This window comes from Mesoplodon densirostris, chromosome 16 (genome assembly GCF_025265405.1).
Source record: "Mesoplodon densirostris isolate mMesDen1 chromosome 16, mMesDen1 primary haplotype, whole genome shotgun sequence".
Taxonomy (NCBI): Eukaryota; Metazoa; Chordata; class Mammalia; order Artiodactyla; family Ziphiidae; genus Mesoplodon; species Mesoplodon densirostris.
Window position 1 is genome coordinate 63,551,365 of NC_082676.1, and position 15,508 is coordinate 63,566,872.

A 15,508-nucleotide genomic window follows, 5' to 3' on the forward strand; every position below is an offset into this window, starting at 1 on the left:
GGGTATGTACCCAAAAGTGAAATTCTTGGATCATGTGGCAGTTTTATTTTAATTTTTTAAGGAACTGTCGTAAAGTTTTCCACAGTGGCTATATCATTTTACATTCCCACCAACCACGTACAAGGGTTCCAATTACTCTAAATCCTCTTTAAGGCTTCTTACTTTCTGTTTTTCTGGGTTGTTTTTCATTTTGTTTTGTTTTTGATAGTAGCTATCCTACTGGGTGTGAAATGTTAACTTATTGTAGTCTTGATTTGCATTTCTCTGATGAGTAGTGATGTTGCGCATCTTTTCATGTGCTAATTGGCCATGTGTATATCTTCTTTGGAGCAATATCTATCAAGTCCTTTGCTCATTTTAAAATTAGGTAGGGTCTTCCCTGGTGGCTCAGTGGTTGAGAGTCTGCCTGCCAATGCAGGGGACACGGGTTTGAGCCCTGGTCTGGGAAGATCCCACATGCTGCAGCGCAACTAAGCCCGTGTGCCACAACTACTGAAGCCCATGAGCCCATGAGCCCATGAGCCCATGAGCCTAGAGCCCGTGCTCCGCAACAAGAGAGGCCACCGTACTGAGAAGCCTGTGCACCGCAACAAACAGCCCCCGCTGTCTGCAACTAGAGAGAGCCCGTGTGCAGCAGCGAGGACTCAACACAGCCAAAAATAAAATAAATAAATTTATAAAAAAAAATAAAATGAGGTAGGTTTTTTCTTTAAAACTTTTAAAAATATTTATTTATTTTCCTTATTTTTTTGGCTGTGTCAAGTGTTAGTTGCAGCACATGGGATCTTCGTTGAGGTATGCAGGATCTTTCATTACGGCGCATGGTCTCTGCTGTGCTCAGGCTTCTCTCTAGTTGTGGTATGCGGGGTTTTCTCCTCTAGTTGTGGTGGGATGGCTCCAGGGCGCGCGGGCCCTGTAGTTTGCGGCACACGAGCTCTCTTGTTGAGGCGCGTGAGCTCAATAGTTGTGGCACGCAGGCTTAGTTGCCCTGCGGCATGTGGGATCTTAGTTCCCCAGTCAGGGATCAAACCCTTGTCCCCTGAATTGGAAGGCAGGTTCTTTACCAGTGGACCACCAGGGAAGTCCCTAGGTAGGTTTTTTGTTGTCGTTAAGTTTTAGGAGTTCTTTATATATTCTGGATATTAATCCCTTATCAGATCTATGATTTGCAGATATTTTCTCCCACCTTGTGTGTTGCCTTTCACTCTGCTGACAGTATTTCTCTCTTTTTTAAAAAATAAATAAATAAATTTATTTATTTATTTTTGGCTGCGTTGGGTCTTCACTGCTGCGCTTGGGCTTTCTCTAGTTGCGGTGAGCGGAAAGTACTCTTCATTGCGGTGCGCGGGCTTCTCATTGCGGTGGCTTTTCTTGTTGTAGAGCACGGGCTCTAGGCGTGCGGGCTTCAGTAGTTGTGACTCACGGGCTCTAGAGCACAGGCTCAGTAGTTGTGGAGCACGGGCTTAGTTGCAGCTGCAGCATGTGGGATCTTCCCAGACCAGGGCTCAAAACCGTGTCCCTTGCATTGGCAGGCGGATTCTTAACCACTGCACCACCAGGGAAGCCCCCGACAGTGTCTTTTGATGCACAAATTAAAAAACTTCTTATGAAGTCCAGTTTGTTTATTTTTTCTTTTTTGCCTGTACCTTTGGTGTCATATCCAAAAATTCATTGCCAAATCCAATGCTGCGAAGTTTTTTTTTTTTTTTACAAATGAGGCAATTTATTAACCCAGCATAATTTGTTCTAATGCTTCTTGTTGGCAGCTGCCACCTGTCCAGCGATTCCATCCAGATCTCTCTGTCCATGAGGTGTTAGTTTGCAACCCCCATCTTGGTCCTTTTCCACCATTTTCAGCCCCTCCAGGGCTTGGAGGACCCGACGGGCCACGCTCTTGGAGCCTCTGCTGAAGTGGCTGGGCATGACACCATGTCTCTGACACCCCTCATAGTTCTTGGTCATGGAACCAACCCCAGAGCTGCCCTGGAGGTACAGGTGCCGTGCTGTGGAAGCAGCTTGTGTGTAGAACCAGTTCTCATCGTAGGGAGCGAGCTCTCTATGCTTGGCTAGCTTGACAGTGTCCACCCATTCAGGGACTTTAAGCTTCGCGGACTTTTTTTTTTTTTTTTTTTTTTTGCAGTATGCAGGCCTCTCACTGCTGTGGCCTCTCCCGCTGCGGAGCACAGGCTCCGGACGCACAGCCTCAGTGGCCATGGCTCACGGGCCCAGCCGCTCCGCGGCAGGTGGGATCTTCCCGGACCGGGGCACGAACCCGTGTCCCCTGCATCAGCAGGCGGACTCTCAACCACTGCGCCACCAGGGAAGCCCTTCCCGGACTTTTTGAGGAAGGCTCCGAGAGCTCTGACGAACTCCTGCTGGTTCACGTCTTTTACAGTAACTCCAGGCATCGTGCAGCCTCCAAGCTGCCAGCCAGGGGAAAGGTTGTTGTGAAGCTTTTGCCCCTTGTTTTCTTCTAAGAATTTTATAGTTTTAGGTCTACAGTTGATTTATATTTGAACCACAATACATAATGTCTGAATGTCCCCATACTGGAAAGTTATAAGTCAAATACAGTTGATGCAAGTAGGGGTTACTGCATACTGTAGAATTAACCAAACAACCAACAGTAACTAAAGGCTGGTAATAAACTTTGAGTAGGGCTTCCCTGGTGGTCCAGTGGGTAAGACTCTGTGCTCCCAACAGAGGGGGCCTGGGTTCGATCCTTGGTCAGGGAACTAGATCCCACACAAATGCTGCAACTAAGAAGTCCACACACAGCAACTAAAGATCCCTCGTGCCGCAACTAAGACCCACTGCAACCCAAATAAATAAATAAATATTTTTAAAAACCCTAACTTTTAGTAACTGTAATTCTAAAAACAATATCTGGTATGGAGATCCCTCAGAAAATTTAAAATAGAACTACCATATGCTCCAACAATCCCACTTCTGGGTATATATCCAAAAGTATTGAAAGCAGAGTCCCGAAGAGATATTTGCACAGCCATGTTCTTAGAAGCATTACTCACAATAGCCAAGAGGTGGGTGAACCCAAGTAACCATTGATGGACAAATGAATAAACAAAATGTGGTAAATACATGCAACAGAATATTATCCAGTCTTAAGAACGATGGAAATTCTGTCACATGCTACAGCAGGGATGAGCCTTGATGACATTACAATGAAATAAGCCAGTCACAAAAGGACAAATGGTGCATGATTCCACTTATATTTGGTATCTAAAGTAGTCAAATTCATAGAAACAGAAAGCAGAATAATGATTACTATGGGTTGGGGAGAAGGGGAAATGGGGAGCTGTTGCTTAATGGCTATAGTTCCAGCTTTCCTTGAGAAAGTTCTGGATATCTCTTGCACAACACTGTGAATGTCTTTAACACTCCTGAACTGTACAGATAAAAATGTTAGATTTTATATGTTTTTTGCCACAATTAAAAAAAAAAGCATAAGCGACACCTGCAGTAACTAAACACCACACGAACTCAAGACTGTACTGATGGTGCCTTTTCCAAAGCTGCTGGAATTCCAGAGTCTGAAGAGTATGTGCCATGGGAAAGCTGAACTCCTGCCAGACTGCTTGGAATTCCAAAGCCCAGGCCTCAGTCAACCCTACTGACAGTCTATCTTTAGTTTATGGAGATCAAAGGTGCTCTTAACTCAGTAAGGGCCCCTGAGTGGTCACATTTTACCTGTGAGAACTGAAAAAAAGAACTTGCATTTTGGAGTCCATTCGTGCCCATCGCCAGACTAAGCTTTCAGAGTTACCCTCTGGGCAGCCTGCCTAAGTTGAGGCTGTTGTCTGCAGCAGGCTGCGGAAGGCGAATTTTCACAGTAGCGGACGTTGCGACCAATCATTCGCATTCCTCAGATCAAAGTCCCCTTTCCAGACACGCCTGAGCAGGTGTTATGTCTGTTCTCAAGCAGAAAGCATATTCTGTAATCACGGAGTCAATTTTCAAAGCGAAGAGAAAGGCTTGTGGAGTGCATCGCCCCAGGTTTGTCCGGGGACTAACCAAGCAGCGCCGGTTGGGCAAATTTGCTGTTTAAGATTCTCCATGGCCCTTATCTACTGCCCTTTCAGCTTATCTGCAATTGATTGATTTCCTTCAAGGAGTTTTGCCCCACCGCGCCCAAGGCCTGACTCGCCCTTATAAAGGGACGCTGAAGTCTTCAACTCCCCTCCTACCGAGCCCACATGACCTAAGTAGGGTGGGTGGGATGCGGAGCCTATAGAGTAGGTCCCACGCACAGGGATTTGCATCAGATCTGGGATCCCCTCCGCTGCCACTATCTGTGTGACCCCTGCCAGCGGCCCCTTTCTCCCTGAGAGTGTTCCCAGTCTCCTAAGTGGAGCTGGTTCACTTCTGTTTTCCCTCCTCCCGGGGAAGGGCGTGCCCCGCACACTGGAAAGCCTCCCGAGGCAAATCCCTGGCCACAAAAATCGCAGCTGTTGCCCCTAGACCCGCACACCCGGCGGGACCACGGGAGGACAGCGCGCCGCACGTGACCTCCCGACCCGCGCGGCCTGGCCTTCGGCATCGGGGCGTGGCCTCCAGGGGAGGCCGAGCGGCGATTGGCCGGAGGGCGGGGCCCGAGGCGTGCGCGCGGAGGGAGAGGGGCTGGAGGAGTGGCTCGGTGGACCGGAGCGGGCTGCGATTGGCCTGAGGCGCGTAGGGGCGTGGCCTAGAGCGGCGGGCCGTGGGTGGGGCGGGAGGAGGCGGGAGTCGCGGCTGATCGCGGTGCACCTGAGAGCCGACGCCCGGGTCCTCGAAGCTGCGACCGCCGCGGTTCCCGCCGCCATGAACCGCTTCAAGGTGTCCAAGTACCGGCATACGGAAGCTCGGCCGCCCCGCCGCGAGGTGAGCCCGGCTGCCGTCGCCCCTTGCCCAGCGGCCACCCCTCCCCCTCCTCTGGCCCAGAGCGGGGACCCTCCCTACCCCCGCGAGCCCGCCTGCCCAGGCGCTCCCCCTTCAGGCCCGGGCCGTCGTCCGGGCCGTCCGTCGCCACGCGGCGGTCGGAGCCTGGCGCTCCCGGGACACTCTCTGGCCTCTCGATGAGCCCTGCGTTCCGCTAGCCCGGCCGCCTCGCACCGGGACCACCGAGGCGGCGCAGCCAGCCCAGTGGGGCCAAGGCCTGAAGCCTGCAAGACTGCCTGCCTTCCCGGCTTCCGGTCGACCTCGCCCCGAGCCGGGCGGCTCCTCCTCCCTGCCGCCCCGATCGCCCCTGCCCGGGGCTGGGGTGTGAGAGACATGCCCCTCTCTGTCCTGGTCTTGGCGAGTCCGGGTGTGTCAGCTGGAGAGGGGGAGCTCCTCGGCCAGAAGCGCGCCCCTCCCTCGGGTTTCCGCTGGCGCTTCCTCTCGCGGCTGCCGTGAGCTCTTCCCCTCTTCGGGGTGATGCTACCAAAGACTGGGTGGGGCCTGGGAAGCCCGAGCAGGTGGAGCCCAGAGGAAGAGCTGAACCAGGTGGTGGGAGGGCACCTCGGTCCTCTGGAAGGGCAGCAGGCCTGATGAGGGGTGTGCTTCAGAGATGATGCCATCCTTGGTCTACAGCGAAACATTATTTGGAAGGCCTGTGAGAGTCTTCCAATAATGAAGCCTAGAAACTGACCTCTGGTGACCCCATCAGGGACCATCTCACATGAGGGCAGCCTGGAGCAAAAACCCGGTTTTTATCCGCTGGACCATATTTCCTGGGCACGTCCCATGTGCTGTGTCCAGCTGCTGGAACCACAGCAGTGAACACGACAGCATTTTCCTTCCTCTCTGGTGCTTAGTCTCTTGAGGGAGACAGCCAGAAAGCAGACAGGCATGCAAGGGCAATGCAGGTTTTAATAAATGCACTGAAGAACACACATGAGGGGCCGGGATGAAGATGAAGATGGAGATGGACTTAGAGGTGGGGTTAACCTCAGTAGGGTAGTCTGGGAAGGCTGCTGGGAGGAGGTGACATTTAAGCTAAGTCAGGAAGGGTGAGAAAAAGCCAGCCATAGGAGGAATGGGGTGAGAAAGAGCCTGGTGGAAGAAGGAAAGTGGGCCAGGGTGGATGGAGGGCAGTGACAGGGAAGCATGGTGTCAGATGAGTCCAGAGTGGGCCTGCAGAGCCTGAGGGCCACAGGAAGAAGTTGGGTTTTACTCTGAGTGCAGTGGGGAGCCATCGAAAGGTTGAAACGGGTGTGGGGGGCTGGTGGTGGAGAGGTTCTCACATTTGCATTAAGACCGTTGCTCTGAGTGCAATAATGCTTGGAGGGGTCTGGAGTGTACTTGAGGAGCTCTGGGGCTTGTTTCTGGGTGGACCTCAGTCCAACAAGGTAAACAGACAGTCATAGAATTAGGGATTACAGGGAGAGCTTAAAATGGTTTATATGTTAGGGAGATGGGAGAACAGGTGATGGGTTCTTTTCAAAGATATTTCCTGTCACTGTATTTGTACAGGAAACATGAATCAGGAGGGGAGAATAATGCAAGATGATAACGTTCTACCCGTGGCAGGTGAACAATGAACTAGAAACTTGGATGGTGGGGGTGGTTTCCAGGACACTGTGAGTGGGTGGGCTGGGAAATGTGGGTGCTCGATCGTCGGGCGGCAGGGATGCTGCGAGGTGCTGAAACCAACAGGAAACACTGGGACCTCGCCAACCTCCGTTTTAGAAAAAGTGTTCCTCTGCGTATGTGGGTGTTAACCTTACTGCCTTTTTATGGGGGTGCATCGTTCACCTGACTATGGGACTTCGTGGAAAGGCCTTTATTTTCCCCTCTCTGAGCTTGAGTGTTTTCTTCTGGGGCTTGGAAGAGACCCTGTACTTAGTGGAGGCCTTCAGCAATGCAGCTGAGGAAGTCAAGTCTGTCTTCTACCTTAGGTGCATACTTCTCCTTTCTCTGCTTCTCTCCCTTTCAACAGAATCAAACCCCTCCACCCCCCACCAACACACACACTGCCCAGTTAGCCTCTTGACTTTGTTCAGCCTAAGCTTCCTTCTGACAGCTTCCTCCCCCTTATTAGAGAACTTATTTAATAAGCAAAATCAACCCCTTAATGACAGGTTATCGTTTCAAGGACATTTTGCGTTTTCTAAGGGACTGTGTGAGTGGGGACAGGGTTTGATCCTAAGGAATGCATCTCTAATGGTGCAGCTTTAAGGTAGAGTTCCCTGGATTATGCCATATGCCCTACCCCTTGCTTTAGGCAGAGCCCTGGCCAACACGTTTTTGTTCTTTATTTTCAGACCTGGATCAGTGACATTCGAGCAGGAACTGTCCCCTCATGTGGGAACCATATCAAAGCCAGCTGCAGCTTAATTGCATTCAACTCTGACCGTCCAGGTAGGGAGGTGAACATGGTTGTGGGGATTCAGACATTGTCACCCTAGGTAGGGTGGGGCCAGAGGCTTGGAGAGGCCTCTCAGGGCTCAGAGGTCAGCACCATGAAGGCCTTAGACCCCTGCAAACTGGTCAATGTACAGTAGGCAGATTGACTTTGCTTCGGGCATTGCCCGAAGTTTGTAAAAACATGTTGGCTTGGCCTGGAGGGTGGGGAGGGGGTTGTCGCCTTTGTTTCCAGCTATCCTCATATGCAATCCACTCCTCATCTGGGAGCAGCTGGGGTCAATACGAACGCAAAAGCTCCCTGTGTTGGTTGAGACTCTTTGGTTGTCAGTGATAACTCAGACCTCAAATTGACTTAAGCAAGAAATGGATACCTTTTTGGTTTATAGAACTAAGAATTCCAGAGGCTTTAGGCAGAGCTGTATCTCACTGTATCCTGACCTCTCTCCCTGTTCCTCAGCTCTGCTGCCCTTTGGTGAGGGCTTATTTCTCAGGTAAAGCTGGGAAGGTGGCAACTGGTAGCCCCATGCTGACTGCTTATGACCCACAGTGCCTTAAAGAGACATCCTTTTACCCTAGTGTCTTTGCACAGTCGACGTCACGGAAGGCTCTTGTGTGGGGCAGGAACCGAAACCTCTGCCAATCACTCTGTCCCAAAGGGTGTGGCCTTACAGTTGGTGGAGGCTCTGGGAAGGTCCAAGGCTGAGCTTTTGGGTCTTGTGTGCTCTGGGAGTCCTGGGTAACAGATCCCTATTAGGCCTGAAGTCAGAGTCCCCGTGTTTGTTTGACAGGCGTGCTGGGCATCGTGCCCCTGGAAGGCCAGGGAGAGGACAAGAGACATGTGACCCACCTGGGCTGCCATTCAGGTGAGTGGAGACTGGACCCAGGAAGCCTGGAACTTGCCCCTCCCTCCCTGGGGCCAAGGATTCATACTCACCTGGTCCCACAGCCCTGTGGCTGGCTGGGTCCTTCCTGTTCTCCTCTCTGTGCCTTCTGACAGACGGGGTCCAGATTGGAAGGCTGGTTCCTGGTTGAGAATTGTGGCCTGGGCAGACAGGAGGGAAGCTGGGTGCTCCAGGTGGTCAGGCTGGAAGGAGGGGGATATGCACCGGCCAGTGCCAGGCTCCAGGCTGATGCTGGCTCCCCATCACTGCAGAAGACTCAACCCTATGTGGTTCGTAGCCCTGTGTGCTCACCTGGAGCCCAGCAGATCACCTCTCACCACCAGGCATTCTTTCCAGCCAGGCTGCTCAGGGCACTCCAAGGAGGGGGCTGGTTGGGCTGCAGGGCCGGAGATGGGCCCTCACAAAGAGAGCTTTTGTCCACCACTACAGCTGCTTCTGGGGGCGCCCAGCAGTCCGTCTGGCAGCCTGCCTGCTTTGAGGGAACAGTTTGCTCTCCTTGGGCTACAGCAGTGCTGGCCCAGCTGCCTCCCATTTCCCTGTCCAGCTGCAGTGGCCATGGGCCCAGACCTTCTGGACCGCGCTCCTGGCTGCCTGTTGGGCAGCCTTGGGTGAGGGAAGGGGGCTGATCCTTCGTCCCTGGTCTGGGTGTGCAGCTCAGTGTAGTGGTCCTGATGAAGATGATGGTGGTTAATAAAATGACAGGAGTGAAGACTGATAGAGAGCTCCCCGGGTGCTAAGCGTGTATCTGCGTTTTCTCACCTAATTCTTTTTTAAAATTTGAAACAACTTTATCGAGGTATCATTTACATACTATAAACATTACTTGTTTTAAGTGAAGGATTCGATGACTTTTATTAAAGTTACAGGGTTGCATATCCCACCATCCAGTCTTAGAACATTTCCACTATTCCAGAAAGACCCCTTGTGCCCCTTGGCAGTTAATGTGTTTCTACCTTGGGCGCTGCAGCCTCAGGCATCCGTTGATCTTTCTGCCTCTGCTGCAGGGGTTGCAAGCTACTGTGTGGCCAGATCTGGCCTGCTGCCTGTCTTTGTAAATAGTTTTATTGGAACACAGCCACGCCTCTTCATTGACTTACCGTCTGTGGCTGCTTTTTCCAACAACTGCAGAGTTAAGGAGACAGAGACTGTATGTCCCTTGAAGCCTAAAACGTTTCCTATCCCAGCCTTCACAGAAAACCTTTGCTGGTTTCTGCTCTACCGACTGGCCTTTTCTGGACGTTTCACATAAATGGATTCACACTATACCTAGTCTTTCGAATCTGGTCTGTTACATTTGGAATGATGTTTTTGCGATCCATCTAATGTTGTAGCGCATAGATGAAGTCTGCTTTCTCATCCATTCTCATACCTCTTTTTTTTTTGGGTGCGTTGGGTCTTCGTTGCTGCACATGGGCTTTCTCTAGTTGTGGTGAGTGGGAGCTACTCTTCGTTGTGGTGTGCGGGCTTCTCATTGTGGTGGCTTCTCTTGTTGCAGAGCACAGGCTCTAGGCACGTGGGCTTCAGGAGTTGTGGCACGCGGGCTCAGTGATTGTGGCTCACAGGCTCTAGAGCTCAGGCTCAGTAGTTGTGGTGCAGGGGCTTAGTTGCTCCGCGGCATGTGAGATCTTCCCGGACCAGGGCTTGAACCTGTGTCCCCTGCATTGGCAGGTGGATTCTTAACCACTGCGCCACCAGGGAAGCCCCGAAGTAGGTTTTTAAATAACCAGTTTTTCAGCTAAGAAAACTGAGGCTCAAAGAGTTGAAGAATTTAGCAGTGTTGGCATTGCTGCTGGCAGAGCCAGAATCGGAACCCAGGTGTTTTTAGACACCATGCTGTTTGCTTCTTGATGCTTTTTCCTCATGGGGAAGTGGCCTCAAGTTGGTGTTGTCTGAAAGGTGGTGGGCCCCCTGTTACTGGGGAACCAGGCTTGTGTTGGCAGATCGTAGCCTCACTGTGGCTCCAGCTATCCAGAGCCTCTCCCTGCAGGAGCAGCCTTGCCAGAAAGCTGCTCTGGGGGTAGCTGAGCTCCAGCTCCTCAGAACCTGCTGTCTGGGCACCAGGCACTGGTCTGCCCTCTTAGGTGCTGGTGGCGGGGGGGACTGTGGTGGCCTGGGTTCTGGCTGCTGCCCTGACTTCAGGGCACCCTGCCTTCAGGGGCACCTTCTGCCTTTTGGCTCAGGGCCAAGTGGTCCTTTGGTCCAGGGGAGCAGAAGGCTGGGAAGCATCTAGAGAGCGTTGCTGCATGACTGGGCTGTGGAGTGATGGCTGGGGGCCTGCTCTGAGTTGGGAAACACCATGTGTTGCGGTGAAGATGTAGGTTCTGAAGTTGGACTGCCTGCCTGACCCTCAGCCTTGCCCCTTCTTAGCTGTGCAGCTATGGGCAGGTTACTTAATCTCTCTGTCCTCATGTCCTCTTCCTCCAGTTGGGGATGACACCACAGTGCCATCCTGATGGGTCGTTGTGAGGATTTGGTGAGATAAACACACATGAAGGCCACAAGCCTGCCGGCACAACTGAGCACTCAGATCGGCCACATCACCACTGCTCATTCCCTTGGGGGTGCCAGCGTCTGCACCCAGCCTGGGCCCTGCCCTGTCCCTTAAGGAGCCCGCAGGGTCGGGTGGCAGGGCTTCCGTGGCCAGGAGTCCAGGTTAGGGCTGTCCCAAGGTGTGCCTCTTCCCATCCGCCCCTTCTCTTCCCTTTTTTTTTTTTTAATTTTTAAAATTTTATTTATTTATTTTTTGGCTGCATTGGGTCTTCATTGCTGCACGCAGGCTTTTCTCTAGTTGTGAGTGGGGGCTTCTCTTGTTGCGGAGCACGGGCTCTAGGCACGTGGGCTTCAGTAGTTGTGCCGCACGGGCTTAGTTGCTCCGCGGCGTGTGGGATCTTCCCAGACCAGGGATCGAACCTGTGTCCCCTGCATTGGCAGGTGGATTCTTAACCACTGTGCCACCAGGGAAGTCCCCGCCCCTTCTCTTCCTCGTCTCCTCTGGCAGGATGCCCAGGGTCAGGCTCTGGCCTGGGAGGAAAGTGTACCTGCTCGGCCCCCCTGGGGAGGCTGGCAGTAGGGATGGTCACTGTGCTCCTTGCTCTGGTTCCTTGGGGCTGGCCGTCCTGCTCATATCTCCACTGCCCCCACACCTGAGCCCTGGCCTTGTCTCTGTCCCCCTGAAACCCCCAGTCTCACTTCCCCTCTGGGCTCTGGCTCACTCCGTGTGCCCCACCTCCCCTCCCGGCCCCCCGGAGATGAGCAGTTCAGGTTCTTTGGTTGCAAAGAACTGAGACTAACTCCAGCTTGCTTAAGCCAGAAAGGGATTTGGGAGACTCTTGGGGAGCTTCCAGAACTGAAGGAGCAGCTGGACGCACAGGCCTTAGGAGGGTTCTGGTTTGAGAGTTGACAGCTCCCTCCCAGCTGGTTGCTCTCCACCCAGGCCAGTCCCTAAGGCACCCTGTCGCTAGGCTTCCCATTCCTGGTTTAACTCCCTTCAGAGAGAAGCTGGCTGCCTGGGCTTGGGTCAGGTGCACTCCTGTAGGTGGGCCAGCCCTGGCTTGTCAAGGGGCAGAGATCTCCTAGGTCAGGCATGTCACTCCAGCCCCCTGCCTACCCGATGTCCTAACCTGTGCCACCCTCCATATTCTCCAGGGCCCACTGTGCCCGCTGCAGGAAGCCTCCTCTGACCCCTGACCTTGGGGTTCCCCCTGAGTTCACAGCCCGCCTCTTGCTGCATTTGCAGAGAAGTGTGTGTCTCCCTGTGGATGTGATGAGGGTCTGTTAGGGCTAGGTGGCCTCTAGTCTGTCCTATATGTGAATCCCATGGGGGCCGGCGCTTGTATCCATTCACCTGAGCTGGGTTCTGGATTTTGGGCGAATGCAGGTACCTGGTGATCCAAGGAGCTTCCTGCCCATCATCCTGCCAACCTCCCAGTGATGGGCCCTTGACCACCCTGGGATGCAGGGCTCTTGGGGATGTGTGTTGCAGGCGGGGGCCTGTGGCATTGGCCTGTGGTCTCCAGAGGTGCCCTCCCCTCGAGGACTTTCAGCCTGCTGCCGTGTAGGCAGAGGGGTCAGCTCAGATGCCTGGGCCGTGGTCCCGGCCTTGGGAGAGGGCACGGTGGGCTGGAACAGGACATTCCGGCGGGCCCACATCTGGCCCATGTCTGGCCTGTGTCAGCTGTTTCTCTCCCTCAGACCTGGTCACGGACTTGGACTTCTCTCCCTTTGATGACTTCCTCCTGGCCACGGCCTCAGCCGACAGGACGGTGAGTGGAGCGGCTGGAAGAGCTATTCCAGGCCTTATGAGCCACCAGGGCCCTGCTGGTTTGCAGTCCAGCCCCTCCTGCTAAGTTCCTCAACCCACGCCAGCTCCCGTGTGCTCCCGTGCGCTTACCCTGAGCTGTGGCCATGACCTGCGTTCTGCTGCTTGGCTGCCTGAGGACAGCAGGCCTGTGGTGCTGGGGGAGCAGTGCGCTTGGCTCTCCCCACTCCCACATCTTCCCCTCGGCCTCTAACCACGCCTTGTGACCCTGAGCCCGTCCCCTCCCTTCCCCTGGGGTAGGGGGCAGCTGGGGCAAGGCTGGCTGGAGGCAGCGAGGCCCCTCCCAGTCCTGGGCTCACGGACTCGCTCTTTCCTGCAGGTGAAACTCTGGCGACTGCCTGCCCCTGGCGGGGCGCTGCCCTCAGAGCCTGGGCTGGTGCTGGGCCCTGAGGACGTCCAGGTGGAGGTACTGCAGTTCCACCCCACCGCAGATGGCGTCCTGGTGAGCGCGGCGGGCAGGACCGTGAAGGTCTGGGATGCCGCCAAGCAGCAGCCCCTCACAGGTATGGGCCACACTCACTGTCCCTCCCTGGGCAGCCCCGTCTGGCAGCACTTTGTTTCTTTGTTTATGATTTTGGTAACATGACTTTTAAGACACGTAACAAAGTTTCCCATGTATATGATATGTATACATATATATATATACATATATATGTATTTATGTATATATATGGGTGTGTGTATGTGTATGTTTGTATACGTGTGTGTATATATTACATATAATTTTACAAGGCTTGTTACAAACACCCCATCCCTCCCTAAATCCCATAGGCATGTGTTTTCATCTCACTTAGCTGTTTTTTCTGCTTTTTCCTCCATATGTCTAAGTAACTTCCTTATACTGTTATTTCTTGAATTGTGTGACATTTCAGTTTTGAAAACAAACTACTGATTTCTCCTCTAGGGGATGAGAATTTTGCTGTTTCTACATCCCCTCCCCACCGGTGCTGCTTCTCTTATTTTCCTAGTATATATTGTCCTGGTCCATTTGGGCTGCTATAACAAAATCCCACAGACTGGGTGGGTTATAAACAACAGGCATTTATTTCTCACAGTTCTGGAGGCTGGAAGTCTAAGATCAAGGCACCAACAGATTCAGTGTCTGGTGAGGACCTGCTTCCTGATTCACAGATGGCCGTCCTCTGGCTGTGTCCTCACGTGGCAGCAGGGGTGAGGGAGCTCTCTGGGGCCTCTTTCATAACAACACTAATCCCATTCATGAGGGCTCCACCTCATGACCTAATCACCTCCCAGAGGCCCTGCCTCTGGATTCCATCCCAGTGGGAGTTAGGTTTCAACATGTGAATTTGGGGGGCACACACTCAGACCACTTGTAGATGGTGACAACTTTGGGTCAGATTCCTCAGTATTTGAATGGTTATGACCCTGCAGTGTGACCCACGGCGGAACCCAGGTGTTTTCTGTGGCAGCACCACCAAATCCTTTCTGCGGAGTCCTCCTTGACAGGTTCAAGGTAAAGAAAGACATGAGGCTCAGAGAACTGAAGGATGGACTTGCCCCACAGTGCTGTGCAGAGTGTCCAGGGTGGGTCAGGCTCACCTTGGTGATACCCCCGCTTCTGGGGCTGGCACCAAGGGCCGACAGTGTAACGGGGTGTCTGAGGGACTCCCTCCTGACTGAAGAGTCAGCCAGCACCCATCCTGGAGCCGTCTTGTGCCACTTGCCCCCAAAGTGCTGCTGGTGCAGTGGAGGAGACCACCCTAACCTGGTGCAGGCCACCCAGCAGTGTGTCATCAGAGTCACCCCAGCTGTAACTAGCATCTCTCAGGCCCTTCTCGTGTGCCCAGTGCTGTGCTGAGGGCTTCACGTGGTGGGGGGGTGTTGCCGTTCCCGTGCTACAGGTGAGGTTAAATAACTTGACCAAGGCCACAGTGCAAGCAGGTGACAGGGCTGGAATTAACCTCGGGGGAGCAGACCTTGTCATAGTAGTTTCCTATTGCTGCAGAAAGAATTACCCCGAAACCTGGAGGCTTATAACAGCCGGTAACGTTTATCATCTCACAGTTTCTGAACGTCAGGGATTTGGGAGCAGCTTAGCTAGGTGGTTCTGGCTCAGGGCTCCTCATGAGGTTGGGGTTGAGCTGCCAGCTGGGGCTGCCATCACCTGAAGGCTGGACTGGGGTGGAGGGATCCGCTTCCTAAGTGGCTCACTCACACAGTGCTGGCTGTGGTAAGGAGGCCTCGGTTCTCCCCCATGGGCCTCTCTGTGGGCTGCTTGAGCGCCCTCAGTACATGGCAGCTACTTCCCCTGGTGGACAGTCCAAGAGAGGCATCAAGGAGGAGGCCACGGTGCCATTTACGCCCCAGCTTTGGAAGGCACATGCTCTCCGTTAGAAGCGAGTCTCTGAGTCCTGCTCACACTCAAGAAGAAGGGAATCGGGCCCCACATTTTGAAAGGAGGTGTTAGTTTTCTAGGGCTGTTGTAACAGAGTACCACAGCAAATTTATTGTCTCACAATTGTGGGGACCAGAAGTCCAAAATTAAAATGTTGGCAGGGTTGGTTCCTTTTGAGCTGCGAGGGAGAATCTGTTCCAGGTCCCATTCTCAGCGTCTGTGGCTTCAGGTGTTTCTTGGGGCATGTCGATGGCCGTCTTCCCTCTGTTCACGTCATCTTCTCTCTGATTTCCCTTTTCACAAGGACTCCGTTCGTACTGGATTAGGGTCCATTCTAGCAATACCCGCTTAACTTGATCATCATCTCAGCTCTCCCCAGTGGGTCATCTGCAAAGACCCTATTTCCAAATAAAGCCACCTTCACAGGTGCTGAGGGTTAGGACTTCAGCATCTTTTTGTGGGGGACACAATTCGGTCTATAACAGGAGGAGTGTCAAAGAATTTGTGGACACATTTTAAAACTGTCACGCTGTGGGGGGAGGGAATGGGGATGGCCCGAGTAGGGGCCCAGGGTGGGTGTGTGTGTGA

The 15,508-nt window shown here is 53.2% G+C and overlaps 2 protein-coding genes across 3 annotated transcripts in view; one reads left to right on the forward strand and one right to left on the reverse strand.

Moving 5' to 3' along the window:
• Positions 1-1,700: 1,700 nt before the first annotated feature.
• Positions 1,701-2,435, reverse strand: LOC132476785 (small ribosomal subunit protein eS19-like). The gene is made up of 2 exons (XM_060078947.1): positions 2,310-2,435; positions 1,701-2,103 (listed from the first exon to the last, which is right to left on the reverse strand). The coding sequence occupies exons 1-2, from the start codon at positions 2,406-2,408 to the stop codon at positions 1,747-1,749; spliced, it is 456 nt and encodes a 151-aa protein (XP_059934930.1). The 5' UTR covers positions 2,409-2,435; the 3' UTR covers positions 1,701-1,746.
• Positions 2,436-4,734: 2,299 nt separating this feature from the next.
• Positions 4,735-15,508, forward strand: part of CORO7 (coronin 7) — a 57,982-nt gene continuing 47,208 nt past the window's right edge. For both annotated transcript variants that reach the window (XM_060119837.1, XM_060119838.1), the window contains exons 1-5: positions 4,735-4,878; positions 7,242-7,338; positions 8,133-8,207; positions 12,438-12,508; positions 12,884-13,067. In XM_060119837.1, coding sequence (XP_059975820.1) covers positions 4,819-4,878; positions 7,242-7,338; positions 8,133-8,207; positions 12,438-12,508; positions 12,884-13,067 — 487 coding nt within the window. In that variant the 5' untranslated portion in view covers positions 4,735-4,818. The remainder of the gene's footprint in view (positions 4,879-7,241; positions 7,339-8,132; positions 8,208-12,437; positions 12,509-12,883; positions 13,068-15,508) is intronic.

Excerpts from the sequence above, each read along its gene's own strand:
- LOC132476785 (XM_060078947.1), bottom strand. The coding sequence starts at position 2,408 with ATGCCTGGAGTTACTGTAAAAGACGTGAACCAGCAGGAGTTCGTCAGA. Across the intron at positions 2,104-2,309 it reads AGGGCTTCCCTGGTGGCGCA|CTTAAAGTCCCTGAATGGGT; the intron begins GTGGTTGAGAGT and ends AAGTCCGCGAAG.